The 20,565-nt window shown below is 44.1% G+C and overlaps 1 protein-coding gene across 1 annotated transcript; it reads left to right on the forward strand.

The window, feature by feature from the left end:
* The first annotated feature begins 1,214 nt into the window (after positions 1 to 1,214).
* On the forward strand, positions 1,215 to 19,474 carry LOC122540143 (tumor necrosis factor receptor superfamily member 9-like). Its single transcript, XM_043675455.2, has 7 exons — positions 1,215 to 1,524; positions 6,659 to 6,769; positions 8,053 to 8,196; positions 12,939 to 13,026; positions 15,095 to 15,246; positions 17,523 to 17,660; positions 18,785 to 19,474. Exons 1-7 carry the CDS (start codon positions 1,452 to 1,454, stop codon positions 18,934 to 18,936), a joined length of 858 nt encoding a protein of 285 aa, XP_043531390.2. The 5' UTR covers positions 1,215 to 1,451; the 3' UTR covers positions 18,937 to 19,474.
* Positions 19,475 to 20,565: the final 1,091 nt, after the last annotated feature.

A 20,565-nucleotide genomic window follows, 5' to 3' on the forward strand; every position in this document is an offset into this window, starting at 1 on the left:
CTCCTGCTCCTCGGATGCTGCCTGAGCTGCTGTGCTTTTCCAGCGTCACACTTTTCGATATTTCCCAACGTCCCAAAGCACTTTACAGCCAATTGAAGCAAACTCTGAGATTTCGTCTTTAAACCTTCGCTCCTCCAGCTTCCTTAAAATGTTCCTGAAAATCTACTTTTATGTCCAAGTTTTGGTCTAGATGCACCTCTGCTCTTCATGAGGCTACTGTGAAACTAGTCACTGCAACTGTACAAGGTGTGGGGGAGGCTACAAATGGGTCACCAATCTAAGGTTCCTCATCTAAGGAAAGATATTATTTAATCGAAAGCAGTTCAGAGAAGGATCACTGGGATGATCCCTGCTAAGGAGGGATTCCTGAATGAGCAAAAGCTGAATGGGTTGGGACTTATTCGAGTTTAGAAAAATGAGGGGGGGGACTTATTAAAACCTAGAGGATTCTTAAGGGACGAGACAGAGTTAATGCTGAGAGTATGTTTCTTCTAGTGGGAGAGTCCGTTGGGCATAGCGTCAGAACAAAGGAACGTCAATTTCAGCCTGAGACCAGGAGCAATTTCTGCTCTTTGAGTTTGTGTGCCTTCAGAAATCCTTGCCCCAGACAGGCCCAACTGGGAAACAGAGGCTAAAGGGCAGAGGAATGGATGTGAGAAATGTTGGTTCAGCTGTGATCTTATGGGATGGCGGAGTAGCCCAATGCTAAGTCTTAAGGCAACGCCTTGGGATGTTTTATTCTGTCAAAGGTGCTATATGAATGCAAGTTGTTGTGCAGCCACTGTGACCACGAAGGAAAGGTGGTGGCCAATTTACAAAAGCAAGCAGCTGATTTCTAGAACCAACACTCCTCTGAGCGCGCAGTTGAATTTGCCACCAGAACAGCAGCCCCTCCACAGTACAGCAGCGTGTGCTCGCTTCTGTGGTGTGATGGCTCCCAGAGAGAAGCACTACCCCCCTGGAGCAGTACTCTGACAGGGATCAGCTTTACTGCTGGAGATGTGTCACATTTCTCTATTGACAGTATCCAGGAGGGGGAGGGGGCGCGGGAACCATCTCGGTTAGAGCACTCCAGTCCTTACATCATTCAGAGTTACCAGAATGACCAGATCATAACCCTGGGAAAGTCCATCACCCGCTTGAAATGTGGTGACGCCGAGAGTGGGGTAGCACAATCAGAGGGACAGAATGAACGCTGCTCGCTGCTTCTGGGTGAAGGGGCGGGACCTTTGCGTGAGCCGGTGGGTATCCCTCCGGATGTTTCGTGTTTCTGAGAGAGGGGGCAGGTTTAACCCTCACCCCCCAGGGCTCGTAAATTCTGGGGATTCCCCCCCCATCCCCCGTCCCCCGGAACGTCAGCCAGGCCGCCCCCTCCGGTAGCTCGGGCTAAACCCTGAGCTAGTGAGGGCAGTCTCTCAGTTCACTGTGAGAACGGCCCGGGTATAGAGAGGATGGAGAGCTGGCTTCTGCTCCTGGTGCTCCTCCCGCTGGTAAAGGCGTCCTCGGACAAGGACTGTCCTGCAGGTAGGGAGCAAGTCTACTGCAGATCCAATTAACTTGGGTTCAGGGCGCTCTTTACCGCGCTCCTGCTGTGTTTTACTGGGATTGAAGGTGTGCTGACTGAATTTGACCCGGAGCTGGTTCGATCATGCACACCTGAACAACTCCAGAGAGTAAACAAACCGAAATCTCCATTATTGGGGAATGTCTGATGTTACCCAGACCGCTTATCTATTTGTGTGCAGCGCTCTCTATCTGCCGCAATCTTTCTCTTTAGTTTTGTTTATTTCGCAGACTCACTTTCTCCTACATCAAGTGTCTCTCTCTCTCTCTCTCAGTTCCCCCTTCTCTCTCTCACCCTCTGTCCCTCTTTCAATCCTTATCTCAGACCTCCCCTCAGTCGCTCTCGATTTTTTTTTCTGTTTCCAACCCATTTTCTGTAACCTCCTGATGTCAGCGGGGGGGGGGGGGGGGGGGGGATATATAACAAACTTAGACGGAGGTCACCAGCGGGCTTGGTGAACAGCCAAGCAACTCCCTCACATTCACTGGGAGACAGGTCCTTTAGAGTGTCCGCGGTCATTTTAAAAAAAAACGAGTGGCGCTGGGGGAACCGTAAACATGTCCCTGGTTTTGTTGATTTTTGCAGCTAGATTCTCCTATGGTTTCCGGGGGTCACTGACTCCTCCAGACTGCGATAATGTGAGACCATTACCCATGCCCCTAGGCACTTCTAAAAAACCCGACTACAGAATTTTGTTGGAGTTTTTATTCTTGTGAAACATTGCCGTTTGCCCTCAGACTGACAACCCAGTCACACTGTATGAAGATCTCTGCACTCAGATTCCAACTTTATGAGTCACCGACCTCGATAATGATCAGGGCTGTCCACCCCCACAGGACTGATAGCCTTGCCTAGCCCCTTCCCCATTACCCCATGCCCTTCCCTTCTACCTTTAACAACTCCCCCGCCTCTCCCCCCTATTCTTCCTTCCTCCCATCCCTCTGCCGCTTTATGTGTTCCCCCCCCCCCACCCCGTGCCCACTCCCCTTCCCTGTTCGTCTCCTCTCTCCCCTCCCCCAACCCCTCTTACCCTGCTTCTGAGTTCTGGGGTTCCATTACCATCCCACCCCCACCCCCCAAACCTTCTAGTGTCAAGCTGCTCCTTCATACTCTGTCCCTGGGATCTTCCTGTGCTGGGGAAACTGTACTGAGCCACACGATGGGCATTGGGAGAGAAGGCATCTGAACTGTTTCTTGATATTTCTTGCTTATTCCTGGAAGCAGAAATGCTTAAAAACTCCCCCAAATCTCTAGATAATTATCTGGCAGGGAAATCCACCAACTGGTTATGCAATGTGTATTTTTGGGAGGAGGGATGGGGATCTCAGTATTCCCCTTTCCCTTAACACTGTCCTGTCCCTCAATGCTCACAAGCTGTGCTTGCATTGCTACTCCATCCCCTACTAGCAGAGGGAACCTCTCCAGCATCCAATTCCACAGTCTGGTATTCCCCAAGACCAGCAGCTCCACGTGAGGACAGAGTGCACTGGTGATCTGAGAGATTCCCCAAAATATTTATTGGTGGTTGTGAGAATATTTCTAACCAGGTGCCAAACAGTGAAAGGATAATACTGATCATGTTCTGGCAAGCAGTGAATGTAATACACAGATGGATGAATGATGTATGACTTATTTATCGTCATGTGTATCTTGAAGATAGAATGAAAAGTGTTTTATAGCCATAATCCGGTGTTATTTTGAATTATAATAAGGACAAAAAAGAAATTACTTAAAGTTTATCTTTGGTTCAAACTGGGGTCTCAAGTATGGCCTTAGGGTTCCTATAAAATCCCTGCAAGGTGTTCTGGTCTTCAAGCAGTCCCATTCTGGGAACAGCAATGACCATGCTGATGCTCCAGGATACTCTAGTTCTGCTGTTGCCTTACCTCGCCCACCCTGCTGAGAGTCCAGGCTCTGGGACTACTGCTGCCAGGAGTCCCTGCTCTGGGTCTCACCACCACCAAGAGTCCAGACTGTGGGCCTACCTGGTTCATGCTGCCTAAGCTCTAGCCACCATCCACCAATACCACTCTGGCCTCAAAAACGCAGGCTTGGAGTGGTTGGGTTCTAATGAGCCCAAACACTACCTACCCATGGGGAGAAAGTGAGGTCTGCAGATGCTGGAGATCAGAGCTGAAAATGTGTTGCTGGAAAAGCGCAGCAGGTCAGGCAGCATCCAGGGAACAGGAGAATCGACGTTTCGGGCATAAGCCCTTCTTCAGGAATGAGGAAAGTTTGTCCAGCAGGCCATGCCAGTGCCATCTTGGAAATCTAAGATGAGCACCAGCCTCCCCCACAGTTACAGGGAGAACTCTCAAATGGTTTAATAGACAGTTATTCTGTCTCTGGTCTCATCAGTCCAAGTCCAAGACAGTGCTAAGTACAATCTCCAACCTATGCTGAGGTAGCAATTTCAGTCAGTCATTAACCTCAGTGCCCTTGGCTAGAAAGTGTTCTCCAACAGAAGCCCATAAATGTATAGGATGTTCACTGATAGCCTCTTCCCTCTTTAGCCTGGAGTTGATTTAGATCAGTTGTACCATCCTGTCTAACTCAGAATGGGAGAAAGTGAGGACTGCAGATGCTGGAGATCAGAGCTGAAAATACGTTGCTTCAGAACATGTTGCTTATTCCTTAAGAAGGGCTCATGCCCGAAATGTCAATTCTCCTGCTCCTTGGATGCTGCCTGACCTGCTGCACTCTTCCAGCAACACATTTTTAACTCAGAATGGATCAGGAATCAAATTTCAGACCAACTGGTCCATATAATCACATTGAAATTAAGAACCGAATATCAAGCAGCGCTTGGGTGCAGATGTAGTGAATGAGTGTTGATCTAATTGAAAACTACAAAGTACCTGATGGGATACACCAGGTAGATGTAGGTAAAATCTTTCCCTTGATTGGAGAGTCTAGAATAAAGTGACACGATTTGAAAATAAGGGGCTTGCCATTTAGGACTAAGATGGGAAGAAATAAGAGGATGTGTACCTTTGGATTGTTGGATTGTGGAAGCTCAGCCTTTCAGTATGTTTAAATTACAGTTTGATAGATTTCTGTTTATCAATGGCATAACAAGTTTTGGGGATGTTGTGAGTAAAAGATATTGAAGGTCCAGTCAGCCATGATCATATTACATACTGGAATAGGCTTGATGGGCTGAATAGTTTATACCTGTTCCTAATGTCTGAGGAATGAGGGTCTGAGAGAATGAAAGAAGGTAGGGTGAGGCACTGACTCAGGGGGTGAGACGATGCAGAACTAAGGGGGCAGTTATGAAGAAGCAGACTTACTACTTGTATGATGATAAAAGAGATGCAAAAGAGAAGGTAATAAGGTGAGTCATCAGATAGAATACCAGGGTAACATTCAGATGCAATTACTAACTGGGAATTTTCATGTTTATAAATAACTCTGATGCAAATGTGACATGGTTAATTAAGTAGTTCAAGAATCACCCTTCAAACAATTTAGTACAAATTTAAAGCTGTTCAATGTCTGTTTGAAGGACCAGTGTTTAATTCAAAGGAAGAATATATTTGCATTTGTATAGAGTCTTTCACAACTACAGGAAGCGTCAAAGCTCTGTCCAGCAACGTTTTCAAATATAGTCACTGTGAGAGTAGTGGCAGCTGTTTGACTCAGAACAAGTTCTCTCAAACAGCAATGTGATAATAGCCAGATAATCATTTGTACTGATGTTGATTGAGGGACATATATTGGCTAGATTACCAAGATGATCCCCTTTGCTCCTGTTTCTAATAATGCCAAGGATTCTCTACATCCATTCAAGAAAGCCTAAGTTTAGCATCTGCTCTGATAGAAAGTACCTCGAACAATGCAGCACTCCCTCCACACTGCACTGGACTGTCAGCCTGGAATTTGTGCATAAATCTACCCCCTCTCCTTCCCCCACCCAATAGAGTAAATGATCCTGTGGGAAATCTAATTGGAGTACTTTGCAAGATGAAGAAATATTTTGTCTCCCTATTGACTGGCCCTGCTCAAAAGAGAAATGGGGAGTGATGGAGCAAAAGAAAGAGGAAGGGAAGCAGGGAAAGAAAAGGACAGTGAATTGAATGGTTTGGATTAAATTTAATTTCATTGATTCTGAGTGACTCAGCTGACTGTTGAAAGCAAGTTGGGAATATTGGGTGTTTTCCTTCCAGCCAGCCCCTGCAAAGGGAAATTCAATGTCAATTCCCAGATGTGGAAAGACAGTGCCTTAGAACGCAAACCTAATTGGTTTTAAAACAAAAATTGCTGGAAAAACTCAGCAAGTCCCTGGAGAGAAAGCAGAATTAACATTTCATACTTTTTTGTTTCTGATTTCCAGCATCTGCAGTTCTTTGGGGGTTTTTTGTCTCACATGTATTAAACTGCCTCAGTTATTACCACGAGAATTCCACAGACTAACAACGCTCAGAGAAAAAATAGATCTCATCTGTCCTATTGTTATCCAATTGTATTCTTTGATTCTAGTCTCCCATTATGAGGAAACATCCACCTGGTCCAGTGCTGGGAGTTCTGGCAGGTTATCAGGCAAGAACAAGTTTAGACTCACAGCAAGGTGCAAACTGGAAAGTGGCCATTTGGCTCATCATGCATATTCTGACTCTGAAATTGAAATTAACTATTTAGTTAGTCCCAGCCTCCTGCTCTCAAATCTGGTTTGATCCTCTCATGCTCACTAACACATTCTGAGAATGGTAAGGTCCTGGAGGTTGAATCAACGAGGTAAAAACAATAACTGCAGATGCTGGAAACCAGATTCTGGATCAGTGGTGCTGGAAGAGCACAGCAATTCAGGCAGCATCCAACGAGCAGCGAAATCGACATTTCGGGCAAAAGCTCTTCATCAGGAATTCCTGATGAAGGGCTTTTGCCCGAAACGTCGATTTCGCTGCTCGTTGGATGCTGCCTGAATTGCTGTGCTCTTCCAGCACCACTGATCCAGAACCTGGAGGTTGAATGCTGTTTGAGGAACTAAACATAGGACAAGAGTTTCGAGGAGGAATGGAGGAGAACTGCGCTCGCTGTCAATTATTTTGACTATTTAGTGATTAAAATAGTGACCATTTTTCTTGTCAACAGGCTGGTATTTGAATTCTAAGGAGCGTGTATGCACCCTCTGTCCAGCAGGATCGTACACAGAGAACCCAAATCATGGCCATTTCTGCAACAGGTGCCAACAGTGTACTGGAGGTAGGTGCCTTCTACAAACAGGATCTGGCGCTGTCTTGCTGTGCATTTACTGTCAGGTCCTGAAGGATCTGAAAAAGGACACCTAGTGGGTTGGCAAAAGTATATTGTCAACATCGGCAAGAAGAATTACAAACACATTTTAATTAAAGAGAGAGAGAGATTCCAGAACCTTGGTGAAGGGTGGGGGGTGGGAGAACTGAGTGTCCTGGTACATGAATCACAAAGTTACTTTGCAGATACAGTCAGTGATTAGGAAGGCAAGAGGAGTAGACTGTGAAAATAGGGAAGTTTTACTACACTGTACAGGATCTTGGAGAGATCACATCCACCATACTGTGTACATCTTTGGTCTCATTATTTGATAAGGGATATAATTGTGTTCAAAGCAATTCAGAGAAGATCCACTTGACTCATTCTTAAAATGAAAGCATTATTTTATGAAGAAAGGCTGAACTGGTTTACCCAGCTGGAGTTTAGAAGGAATGAGAGGTGATCTATTGAGATACAATGTCTTAAGGGCACTGGTCAGGGTGGATTCTGAGGATGTTATTTTTTGTGAGGAGACTAGAATTACGTTAGGGAACATAATTTTAAGAGTGCGAGATCTTCCTTTTATGACAGATTAGATTTTTTTCTTACAGTTATTAGTCTGTGAAATATTTGTCCCCTGAAAGCAGTGGAGGCTGTGTCATTGAATTAATTCAAGATTGAGTGAGAGAGATTTTTGATATACAAAGGAGTCAAGGGTTACAAGAAGGTCAAGTTGAGATGACAAGCAGATCAAAAGCTTAGAAGAAAGATGCTATTATTCGAACATATGTAATTTGTACAGGGATCTATGGATTACTGCAGGATGCTTCCCTTAGCTGGAGGGTGTAGAATCAGGGAACACTGTCTCAGAATAAGGTGCAGGTCATATAGAACTGAGCTGAGGAGGAATTTCTTCACACAGAGGGTGACAAATCTTTTGAACTCTCTACTCCAGGGAGCTATATCAAATATATATGTCCAACACTGAGGTTTATAAGTTTCCATATATTAAAATCATCCACGATACAGGGATAGTATGGGAGAGTGGTGTTGAAGGAAAAGGTCGCCCCTGATCTAACTGAATGGCTGAGTGGGCTTGAAGAGTTGAATGGCCTACTCTTGCTCCTATGTCATGTTCCTATGCTTCTCTTTTTGCCAATGTTTTATCCTCTCTCCCTTTTCTACTCTTCCTTCTATCCATTCATTTCCAGTGCTAGTCCTCTCAATGACATGAGTTTTTCTGTTTTTGAAAGGGAAATTTTTGACCTTAGAACCCTGTACATCGACCTCCAACACCAAGTGTCGATGTGTCAAGGGTTTCATGTGTGCAAATAAAGAGTGCAGCTCCTGTCAAGCCCATAAAGTGTGCAAGAAAGGACAACAAGTGCAACAGAAAGGTAAGGGGTCCTGAAGAAACTAGTTTTATTTGAAATGTTTGTTTTATTCCTATTTAATAACTATCTGAACATTGTCGGGATATAGTTTGAGTATTGCATCAGTACGGTTCTTTATCGTCAGCATATTGCCTGGTCATTGCTGTTTCATCTTTCAACTCTCCAAAATGCCTCTGTCTCAATCCTACTCTTCTCCTTCTCTCCAGTTCTTACAAATCTTTCATGTCAGAACTTTGGGATAAATAGAAGCCGCACATCCCTTTCTATTATATCCTGAGAGTTTTCATGGCTGAGTCCAATTCTGTCCTGACTCCAATATCCACATGCAGGTAGGGCTCACATGGTAGTGTCCCTATCTCTGAAACAAGAGGCCTGAGTTCAAATCCTACTTGCCCCAACTTCTCTAAACAGTTTGATTTGAAAATATCAATCTCGACCTGTGATGTAGGTCAGATTCAGACTATTACAATGATGTTGAGGTCAACTGGAACCTCTGCCGTTGTTTCATGCCACATTAGACTGGGGAATAAAACTGGGCCCTGGTTAATGTAGCTCAGTTCCACACTGGGACCTGCATGAACTGCTGAATCCATTGCCTTACCTGGTTTTGGTATGGTCTCTGCCAATACCTTTTTAAATAGTGGACATAATGCTGAGTTGTTAAAATGAGGCGTTTTAATTCAGTGCTATGCTGGGAACATTAGAGACCATTGTCTCCCAGACTTTGTTTATGGCAACACTAGATGAACTCGTTGTTGGGACAAAGTCAATCTTTAACGCTGTGTAGTTATTTCCTTCATTATTAGCCTCTTATTGTTCCTCCATGAATCCTTCTGAGTTGATTACTCTCCACCTCTTTGCACAAATAAAATGTCTGAAAAACTCTATTTGGTTTCTTTTGGAATTATTGAAGAGTTCTCTTGCTGAACCCATCCTGTTAGTTCTTTTCTCTTAACCCAAAAGTTCTTCTTAAGCACATATCTAAGTTGTTGATTTTCTTTACATTGTCTTCGCAATATTCTAAGTTTCACATTCATATTCATAACTGACTAAACATCACACTTTCCTGATTCAGCTTCTTCTTTCTGACCTTTTTAGACCGCTGCTGAATTTTACAGAATTACTTCTGGCTTGTCCAATCCTTTCTTGAGTTTCAATGCTGCTTTTGATATTGGATATTACTGCACTTCCTAGATAGTTAAATTGATAGATTCTTTTAACTTGCTTCTATTTACTTGCAGTTCAGTACAAGTCTGTACCAACCACTTACCTTTACAAAATTTTTTTTAACGTTTTGTGGCTCTTCATTTATTAGGGCACCGGTGTTTTATTAAGGGCATAAAATAACAAGTTATTTACAGTAGTTTCAGGTGCTCCACATCTCTGATGCTTTACTGGGCCACATATAGCAGAGAGAAAGAGATAAAGGATGAAAATCAAGTAATTACTTGATAAATTATACAATGAAGACTCTGACACCATCACACATCATGTCACATCTCTCCCTTCAAAGAAAATCAAGACCTATCTAATCCTCATAGGTAGAGGAATTCAGAAACTTAACCAAAACACAATCACAAACAGGCAGCTACTGTAACACTTTTTTTTTAGGCAGATGTTGCCTTTGAGATTTGTGACCTGTGATTGTGTCGGACTGGCAATCGTTTCAAGTCTTGTAGTTTTTACAATTTCTTTTGGAAGGGAGTAGAAAGAGCAAAGGACCACTGATTAACTGCATTTCAGAAAAGTTCCTAACCTCCGGTGTCTTGCTTCTGGATAATATGGTTGCATGTACGTGCCTTCACTCAACCTGTGTCTGAGTGTTTTGTCATTTAAATATCTTAGCTGTTCCCTCAAGAGGACATGGTGTCTTGCACCATTGACCCATGAATCTTTGTCTGGGAAGTGAATCTCCATCTTCACTTAGTGTGTGGTACCCATCCAACTGAGCAAGGGACTCCCGGCTAACTGGACTCTGTGCATTTTTTTGAAGAGTCATGAAGACCCGACTATACTCTTTGCTTTGCCATTGGGCTGAAAGCTGATGGTGCCGCATGCTTAAGTCTTGGCAAACACTGTGAATAGTGAACCCTTATCCCTTATTAGAAAGGGCCAGTATCCCAATACTTTCAAACCTTTTTTCACAATTATTTCTAAAGTGAGGTCACCTACCTTAATAAAGTTACTGTACTGGTGAAACATAATGAGCAGGATAATGCTATGAAACTCACACAGCTCTGATCCAATATTTATACAAGGCCTAGCCCAAATCTCCTGCTGTTGTTATTAATGGTTCCTTATATGAAGAACACCAACCAGAGATAACACTGTCCATTGTGTTGTTTAAGCTTGTGGGAATATAGGAACTAGGAGCAAAGTAAGCCATTCAGCCCCTCAAGCCTGTCCTGCCATGGGTTGTGTTGTACCTCAGCATCATATTCTCATTCGTTTCCCATATCCCTTGATATCATTAGTAACTAGCAATCTATAAACTCTCTTTGACTTACTCAGTGACTGAGCTCTCACTGCCCTCTAGGTGAGAGAAGTTCAAAAACTCACCACCCTCTGTCCTTGTCATCTCTGTCATAAATGGTTTGCCTTTTATTCTGAGATGGTGTCCCTAGTTTTAGACCCTTAACCAGAGCCAGAGAAGACATCCTTTCTATATCTACACTGTCTATCCACTTAAGAATTTTGTAATTTTCTATAAGATAATCCTCCATTCTTCCAAACTCTCGTGAATATAGTTGCCATCTCCTCTATCTCTCCTTCTAGGACAGTGCCACCATTACAGAAACCAGTCTGGTGAAACACTACTGCAAATACTCTTTCCATAGGCAAGGAGGCCAGAAATACACATGTGACTTCAGGTTCAGTGTGGTCCAGTTGGTGTTCTGTACAACTGAAACAGGACTGAACTCAAACCATTTTGCAATAAAGGCTACGTACTATTTTTTAAAATTTCTTACTGCACCTGAATGCTAGCTTTCAGTGGCTTATCAACAACTGTCTCTCTTTGGACTGTCTCTCTGTCTAGTCTCTCACCGTTAAAGAAATATTCTGCACCTTCATTCCTGCTACTGAAGCAGATAACCTCAAACTTATCTACATTATGGTTGAAGCAGTTTGTCTCAAATCCTTGAATCCTAACTCGAGGTGGTCTCAGACTCTCTCTTCTGTTGTCAATCTTGGACCCTTGCGAAGTGTTCACACTGCAAAGTTATATTCTCATCAGTCACTTGCATTCAAGATTCTTAGGAGAAAAGAAACACAAAAGTGTTCCTCTGACTAATTACCTGAGAAGTCAGATAACAATGGCTCAGTCTCCCATGAGTATCTGGAAATACAAGGTCAGATAGATCATAACCTGCAGGAACTGAGGGCAATGCACCTTTGTCTTTCACTCCCCCCCCCAAACTTGTGAAGTGGAAAGGATGTGTTTGACGTTTAGCATCACAACTTGTTGAGTCACTCAGTGCAGGATTTGGCTGAAAACTGATTATTACAGAACCACATCCTGTGGTCAGCATGACCCGGGTAAGAATGTTCCACTTTTGTTTCATGTTCTCTTTTTATGGCCTCCATTAAATAGGAATGCCATGACTTAACCAATGGCAATGATCACAATGAAAGCTTCTTCCTGCTTCCCCTGATCTGGATTCCATTGTTTGGAGACTGGATTCTGGTATTTTGCCTGTATCTTTGTTTACAGAACTTGCCTTTAAGTTCCGATTCTCCCCGGAGGAAGTATACAGTTGGTTGTTTAGAGAGATGAGCTATTTGTGAGAAAGGTCTTTCTGTTTTGCTGTTGATTCCAAACCTCAGATCAGCAAACTCAGCGGCACTGCAAACAATCTGCCTGGCTTGGCCACTCCCTCCACATTACTGGCTTGAGTGATCCCACTCACCCTGTGCCCACTCAATGTCTTATACCATCTCTATGCAACCCCATACCCCTTGTACCCACTCTGTGTGACCCCATTCCCCCTGTACCCACTCTGTATGACCCCAATCCCCTGTACCCACTCTCTGTGACCTCACTCTCCCGTACCCCCTGTGTGTGACCCACCCCCCCATACCTGCTCTATGTGACCTCACTCCCTCTGTACCTGCCCTGTGTGACCCACTCCCCTCTGTACCGACTCTGAGACCCTTGTCATCCTGTACCCACTCTCTGTGACCCCACTCTCCCGTACCCATTCTGAGACACTAGTTGTCCTGTACCCACTCTGTGTGACTCCATTCTCTTGTACCCACTCTGTGACCCCACTCTCCTGTACCAACTCTCTGTGACCCCACTCTCCTGTACCCACTCTGTGTGCCTGCCTCCCCCATACCCACTCTGTGTGACCCACTCCCTCTGTACCCATTCTGTGTGACCCCACTCTCTCGCGCTCGCCCTGTGTGACCCCTTTCCCTCTGTACCCACTCTGAGACCCTAGTCACCCTGCACCCACTCTCTGTGATCCCACTCTCCCGTACCCGCTATGTGTGACCCCACTCTGAGAGCCTAGTTGCCCTGTACCCACTGTATCTCACTTGGTGGTGTGTGTTACAAACAGAATCTTCTCAATAGCTGTCTCCAATTTCTCTTTGTTTATCTGAATGACTCGTTTTCCCAAATGATATTCCTTTCACAGCATCTCACAATGATATGGGCAGGAGTGTTCAGGATGAAATAAGGGTTAGCAGGTCTTTGAGAGGTTAGAATTACAAAATAACTGTTCATTTTTGTTCCCTCCTAGGTGACTCCTTCAGGGACACAGTTTGCAGTAACTGTAGGAATGGTACATATTCCAACACAGAGGGTGGAGTCTGTAAACCATGGACTGAGTGAGTTGTCAATCAGAGCTGTATCAGGGGCTTGGGAAGCAGCAGAGAGCTTTATAGTTAGACTGAGAGGAAATATTTCTGAGGGAAACTTTCATCAGTGCAATACACAATGTTTAAGATGCTACATCAATGTAAAACATCCCACAGGAGCGACTCTCAAACAATGTTGAACGCTGAGCCACAAAAGGTGACATTAGAAGAGGAAAAGGAAAAATCAGAGAGGTTTAGGAAGGAATTCCAGCAGCTCACCACCACCTTCCCATGGCCCACAGTGAATTAAAAACAATTAGGGCCCAAACAGCTGAAGCTATGACTACCAGCAGAAACCATCAATGCACAGAATTGGAGGAAGGAAGACATCTGGAAGATCTGGACAAAGTTACAGAGATAGGGAGTGGTCGCACCTGTATGATGTGGGGAGGTGGGACCAGAGGGACACGTTGGGAAAGCGGGAGTGTGAGGCAGGGAGGATTGTGGAATTGGAAATAAAGCTAAGTGATAAAACAATATTAGACTTGGGACCAGTTAAGACTATTGTTAGTCTTTAAGATTGAGTTCTTAGAAGTAAATGGATCAGAGGGTATGGGAGAAAGAGGGAACAGGGTACTGAGTGAGATGATCATAATGAAGAGCTCAGGAGCCGAATGGCCTTCTCCTGCTTCTGCGTTTTATGATTCTGAGTCAATCTGTGGTATCTTAAAAATCCTTAAAGAACAATGAGCTTGGTCTTGACCTGAGTCTATACTGAATTCTCAGGGAGTGATGCTTCTGTCTGTGAGTTTCAGTGTGTGTGTGATGCCCCCTGTAGATGAATTTCTATATTCATGATGTCAAAGCTCATACATGTGCAAAGGCCACTTAGGCAGAGAGCAAGTGGCTATAACAATGAACCCAGTGAAAGCCACACCTTCAGGAGGACAGGAATTTTGGGAATAAAATCTTTGCAGAAGTATTTGATGTTGTGAAACTTGAAAGGGTTCAGAAATGATTTACAAGGATGTTGCCAGGGTTGGAGAATTTGAGCTATAGGGAGAGGCTGAACAGGCTTGGGATGTTTTCCCTGGAGTGTCGGAGGCTGAGGGGTGACCTTATAGAGGTTTACAAAATTATGAGAGGCATGGATAGGGTAAATAGGCAAAGTCATTTCCCTGGGGTGGGGAAGTCCAGAACTAGAGGGCATAGGTTTAGGGTGAGAGGGGAAAGATATAAAAGAGACCTAAGGGGCAACTTTTTCATGTAGAGGGTAGTACCTGTATGGAATGAGCTGCCAGAGGAAGTGGTGGAGGCTGGTACAATTGCAACATTTAAGAGGCATTTGGATGGGTATATGAATAGGAAGGGTTTGGAGGGATCTGGGCCAGGTGCTGGTAGGTGGGACTAGATTGGGTTGGAATATCTGGTCGGCATGGACGGGCTGTACAGCTCTATGACTCTATTTGAAACAGAGGTACCTTGTAGGCTGTCTGTATGACAAGGTCATAATGTTCCTCTGAAGTCTCCTGCTAATGAAATGGCCAAATGCACTGAGTGGAGAATCCCCCTTTAAGAGGAGCTGTACTGACAGCAATGCCCTTTAAGAATTTGCTTCTTCGTAACGATCACACAGCAATGTCCCTTGATGAGATCGTCCATGGGCTGTACTACTCATTTCTGAAAGTAGAGTCCAGAGCCTGGGCAGCTAGTGGAAACTTAAAGGCTTCACTCATAACCACAGGGAGCAGCAATGAAGGGCTTTGCAAAATTCTTCCACCATCCCTCAACACAGCAAGGAGCTTTAAAATATTGTGGAAAGCAGGTGATGGAGTGGTTTCCCTTCTTTGCAGATCCGGCTTGCTCACAATACTGTAACTGTATGGGCTGGAGGTACTTATTTCAGAATGATAAAGTTAGACGCATAATGCTCTCCAGCTGGGGTTCACAGGCGATGATAAAACAAAACCACTTTAAATACCTCCCACAGATCAGACCAGTCATTGCACAACCTTCTAAAAATATCTCAGCTACAGAAAGCCGAATGAGTAGGTTTGTACAGTTTGTGTCTAATCACCTTTTATCTTTCTTGTACTAGCTGCTTGGAAAAAGGTCTCCAAGTTCTGAGGAATGGTTCACAGACGGAGGATGTAAAGTGTGGAGCTCCAATGACAACCCCACAGCTGCTGACCACCTCAGTCCGACCTACAATCAGAAACCCCAGGCAGCCAGACGATCCATTGATTGAAGGTAGGTCATGTGGGTCATAAACTCTGTCTGAAAACCCTTTGCCAAAGGGAGGAGTGGCTTGCTGATAGTATTTTCTCAGAGTTATCAAATCACAATGGGCGGAATGGCATCCTCGTGGACTGTAAGATTCTGTTCTAGTGTATCCCAGAATTAGAGAATCCTGAAAGAATAAAGAGGGAGTGCTGGGATTACACCGTGGTGGTGAGCCAGTCTTGGGAGCATTTCAGGTACCATTGGAAAGGATCCACTCAGGCTCAGCAAAAATATACCAGGGTTCCCAAATCCGTTCAGGAAGCTGAGCATCATCTCACCCCTTATCACCCCCTCGACCACTGTCAACATTCAATCCCTCTACTCTCACTAGCAGCAGCGAGTCCTTTGTACAAAATTTGCCAGGCCTTCTTTCTTAGCACTTTCTCCAAGTTACACACCATTCTGACTTGGAAATGTGTAGCTATTCCTTTACTGTTGATTAAAGAGCTGGGACTCCTTCCTGATAGCACTGTGAGTGTACCCTACTCTCCAGGACTGCAGTAGATCACAAAGCCAGCTGAGCCACACCTTCTCAAGGGCAGTAAATGCTGAACTTGCTAGCGACAGATATATCTCATGAACGAGAAGTATATAAAGATGAGGAAGTTAGCCACTTCCTAATGATTTTTTTTTCTGCATTTTAGATAATGTGAAAGAAGCCAAGAATTCATAAATTCAGATTAGGGAAATGCATAAGAGTGACAAGACCAAAACAGCTAGGGTCAGCTTGTGTCAGTACAGCTCTTTCTCCTGGTCTCTGTTTTAAACCTCTGCCATCAAAACAGAGATGGTGAGTTTGGGGATACACTGGAAGATGCCTGGGCATTCACATATCTGCCAGTGTGTGCCAGTGATGGTTGGACTGACCTGCATGGTCAAGAGCACTGATTGGCACCACAGGGACAGTCAAGACAGTCAATGCTATTCGCACTGATGACACTAAATGTCTCCCCACTGATGTTGGGATCCAGCTCTGGGTAGTGAGCAGAAATACAGACTGAATTCACCCCTTCAGGCTCTTTCTTCTGTTCAACTAACTGTAATAACTCATCTGACACCAACTAACTCTGCGCAATTCTGAGAATAAAAACAAACTGGTGCATGCTGCTCAGTTAGTGGCTGCCTAAGCCAGCTATGGCTTAGTTAGTAACCGGTTTGATGAAGTGGGTTTTGACACCAGCTAGCAATTTGGAAGTGGATGGGACTGAGGGCATCAGAGTTTCTTCAGAGTCTGTGATCTACAGCAAACACAACTCGTGACCAAAATTGCAGTCTCCCAATAAAAGCAAGGAAAGTTTTCCAGCAAATGCAATCTGTAACACTATAAGAAATAGGTGCAGGAGGCCATTCAGTCCATTAAGCCTGCTCTGCCATCCAATGAAACTATGGCCTTTTTGATAATCCTCAACTCCACTTTCCTGCCTTGTCCCCGTAACCCTTGATTCCCTCACTGATTAAAAAAATCTACCTGAGTCTTGAATCTACTTAATGACCTACAGCCAACAAATATGTTCAATGACCCTCTGTGGTAAAGAGCTCCACAGATTCACTATCCTCAAGAGAAGAAATCCCCTTTCATTTCTGTCTTAACTGTGTGACTCCTTTCTCTGAGATAATAATCTCTGGTTCCAGACTCTCCCACAACGGGAAACACCTGTCGAGGCTCCTAAGAATCTTGTATGTGAAAGCAATGCTGTTTCATGGTCATCATTACTGAGACGTTCCATTCCAAATTTATTGGCTGAAGCTAAATTGAACCAAACTGCTATAGTCGGTTTTGAAACCACGTTGACTGTGTCTGTTAGCTGGGTCTCGGATTTTTCTAACCTAGTGAAATTCCTACTATGCCAGTCAGGAGATGGTTACACAATGTAACTAAAGTGAAAGCTACCTTGTCCCAGAGATCCATGGGCTACCCTCTTGTTAGAGAGAGCTGACTCGTAGTGAGTTTAACCTGAGGGTCATTACACCTCCTGGTGAGATTAAGAAGATAGGGACTTCGTGCTGATTTTAGCAAGTGTGGGAATTGAACCCAGACTGACAGTATCACTTGGCATCACAAATTCGAGCTTCAATCCTGGTCTCTTAACAGTGGAATTGTTTAATCATTTCCATTCATCGTCCTGTTTGTTGTCCACTTGTTAAGAACAGCAGAATAACTGTTCCATTGTTGATTGAGAAATGGTGAAAATTAACAGCTCAAGATCTTTTATCCTCAATCTTTTTCACTTTTTCCTGTTTAGGTGCAACAAAGAATGAGGGCACTGTTGGGATTGTCGCTTTAATATTGCTCTCATGCACCTTCATCCCGTTCACTTTGTACTTTGTTGTACAGAATAGAAAAAAACAGAAGCATCTGCCACTGGATGTAACAAATCACGGTGAGTACGTGTCTCACATTCACGCCATCACCAACAGCACCATCACACGAAGCCATGGTTACCCACAACTCAGCTGACTTGGCTTGTCACTGTTGTTGCGTTGATGGCTGCAGCATTTCACCTCTTGGCTTGTGAGAATGTTATCTTGGTCTGTATGATGTTTAATTCCATTCAAAATGTGCTATTGTTACAGCAATAGCTGTATTCTTGTCTTTCCGTGCATATTGTAAATATACATAAAACATGATGTGGTGGTCATTGTTATGTAATGAAACAGGCAATTCAGACGAAACTAGTTTTGTCCTTAAAGAAGGAGGGAATAAAAACACCTGACAGATTTGGTGGGAGGAGGCACAGGTTGACTGTAAATCAGCAGAGACCTGCAGGGCCGAATGGACTGTCTGTGTGCTTTTAAATTCTATGTTAACAATGACTTGCATTAGATTAGATTCCATACAGTATGGAAATAGGCCCTTCATTCCAACAAGTCCAAACCGACCCTCCGAAGAGTAACCCACTCAGACCCATTCCCCTACCTTATAGTTACCCCTGACTAATGCACCTAACACTATAGGCAATTCCCCTAACCTGCACATCTTTGGAATTTGGGAGGAAACTGGAGCACCCGGAGGAAACCTACACGGACAGGGGGAGAATGTATAAACTCCACACGGAGAGTCGCCCGAGGCTGGAATCGAACCCGGGTACCTGGCCAGTGCTAACCACTTAGTCACTGTGCCGTGCACTATTGAAGGTGGTAAATATCCCCCACCCCCAGAGGTGCTTTGTAGGGGCCTCATCAGATAAACTGTAGCTGTGTGAAGGAGACAGGTAACTAAAGTCTGCTCGAAAGTTTAGGTTTTGAAGAGTGACTCAAAGGAAGATAGAATGGGAGAGAAGTTTAAAGGTAATTCCAGAGCGTGGGACCTGGATTACTGAAGTATTACTCACCGATAATAAGGCTGTGAAATTGAAGATTGACAAGAAACAAAATGATCTGAACTGCTTTGCTCCAGAGAAATTACAGCGAGATTTTTTTTTAAAAAAGAAGAGAGATGAGATGCGATAAAGCAGAAGGACTCAATTTGCAACATTCCTAATGCTTCTCTACTTCTGGTTTTTAGACGATCCTCCTGTGGCCCTGGTGACAGCAGCGGATGATCGGTGCAGCTGTCATTGTCCAGAAGAGGAGGTGGGAGACTGGCAGCTGCGGCAGGAGACCAACCCCAAACCTCCAGAATGGGGTTGTGCCTCCTCCAGTCTGAGCAGACACTAACCCTTGCTGCCCTTGTGATCAGTTCATTGTGAAATGGTGGAAGAAGCATGAGGTCAACAACTTTCAAAGTGATTCATTTCTAGAAAGTCAAAGTAACTGTCCAGAAAGAACTGGATTTATTTAAAGAACCTGGCCTTTTTCCTTTCTAGTAAATAGATGAATGTTAAGTTTTGTGGAACAGCCAGTCCATGATAATCACATGGTCACATTAAGAATCACAGATCACCACCCCTTTTTGCTTCAATTTCTGTGTAACCAGACACATGTCAGTCAGGTGTTAAGACCAGGACCCTGCAACTCTTTTCTGATTGAGTTAAGGCTTTAGTAACTGTGTCTAGCAGATCTGCAAAGCCTCACATTCAAACTAATCGGCAAAAGGGGAGAGAGGGTAAAATTTGCTTCAGTTTACACAATAAACATGCACTCCATAGGAGGGTGAGAAAAAGATACAATAAGAACGTTGGAAAAGAGAATTGATAAGTACTTGACAAGAGAAACAAGGTGCAGCACTTTAAAACGGCTGGTACAGACACATTGAGCAGAATCCGGGGGGGGGGGGGGGGGGGGGTGGGAGGGAGAGGGAGGGAAGGGGTCAATAATCAACCGGATTCCTGTTCCTATTGAGGGCAATTCCAGAGTTGACTTTAAGGCATAGTCACTGTGGTGAATAATTTACATATGGAATAAACAGTACTATAAAATGAGATGAGTACACAGGTGAGGTGTTGGAAGACTAGAGGTTGGCTAATGTGTTGCCAGTATGTAAGAAAGGTGGTAAGGAAAAGCCAGGGAACTATAGACCAGTGAGCCTGACGTCAGTAGTGGGCAAGTTGTTGGAGGGCAGGATTTACATGTATTTACATTCCTGAAGAAGGGCCTGTGCCCGAAACGTCGAATCTCCTGTTCCCTGGATGCTGCCTGACCTGCTGTGCTGTTCCAGCAATAAAGTTTCAACTTTGATCTCCAGCATCTGCAGACCTCACTTTCTCCTCATGTATTTGGAAAGGCAAGGACTGATTTAGGGTAATCAGAATGGCTTTGTGTGTAGGAAATCACCTCATAAATTTGATTGAGTTTTTTGAAGAAGTAACAAAGAGGACTGATGAGGGCAGAGTGGTGGATATGATCTATATGGACCAGCGGTGTGCCACAAGGATTGGCGCTGAGTCCACTATTTTCCGTTTATATAAATGATTTGGATGTGAGCATAGGAGGTATAGTTTGCAGATGACATTAAAATTGGAGGTGTAGTGGACAGTGAAGAAGGTTACCCCAGATTACAACAGGATCTTAATCACTTGGGTCAATGGGCTGGAGTGGCAGATGGAGATTAATTTCAATATATGTGAGCTGCGCATTTTAGACAAGCAAATCAGTGCAGGGCTTATACACTTAATGGTAAGGTCCTGAGGAATGTTGGTGAACAAAGAGACCTTGGAGTGCAGGTTCATAACTCCTTGAATGTAGAGTTGCAGTAGATAGGATAGTGAAGAAGGCATTTGGCATGCTTTCCTTTATTGGTCAGAGCATTGAATAGATGAGTTGGGAGGTCATGTCTCCTTCCTATCAGAAGGATGTTGTGAAACTTGAAAGGGTTCAGAAAAGATTTATGATGATGTTACCAGTATT

Source organism: Chiloscyllium plagiosum, unplaced genomic scaffold (assembly GCF_037043375.1).
Source record: "Chiloscyllium plagiosum isolate Xiang-an unplaced genomic scaffold, Cpla_swu_hap1 HiC_scaffold_37, whole genome shotgun sequence".
Taxonomy (NCBI): Eukaryota; Metazoa; Chordata; class Chondrichthyes; order Orectolobiformes; family Hemiscylliidae; genus Chiloscyllium; species Chiloscyllium plagiosum.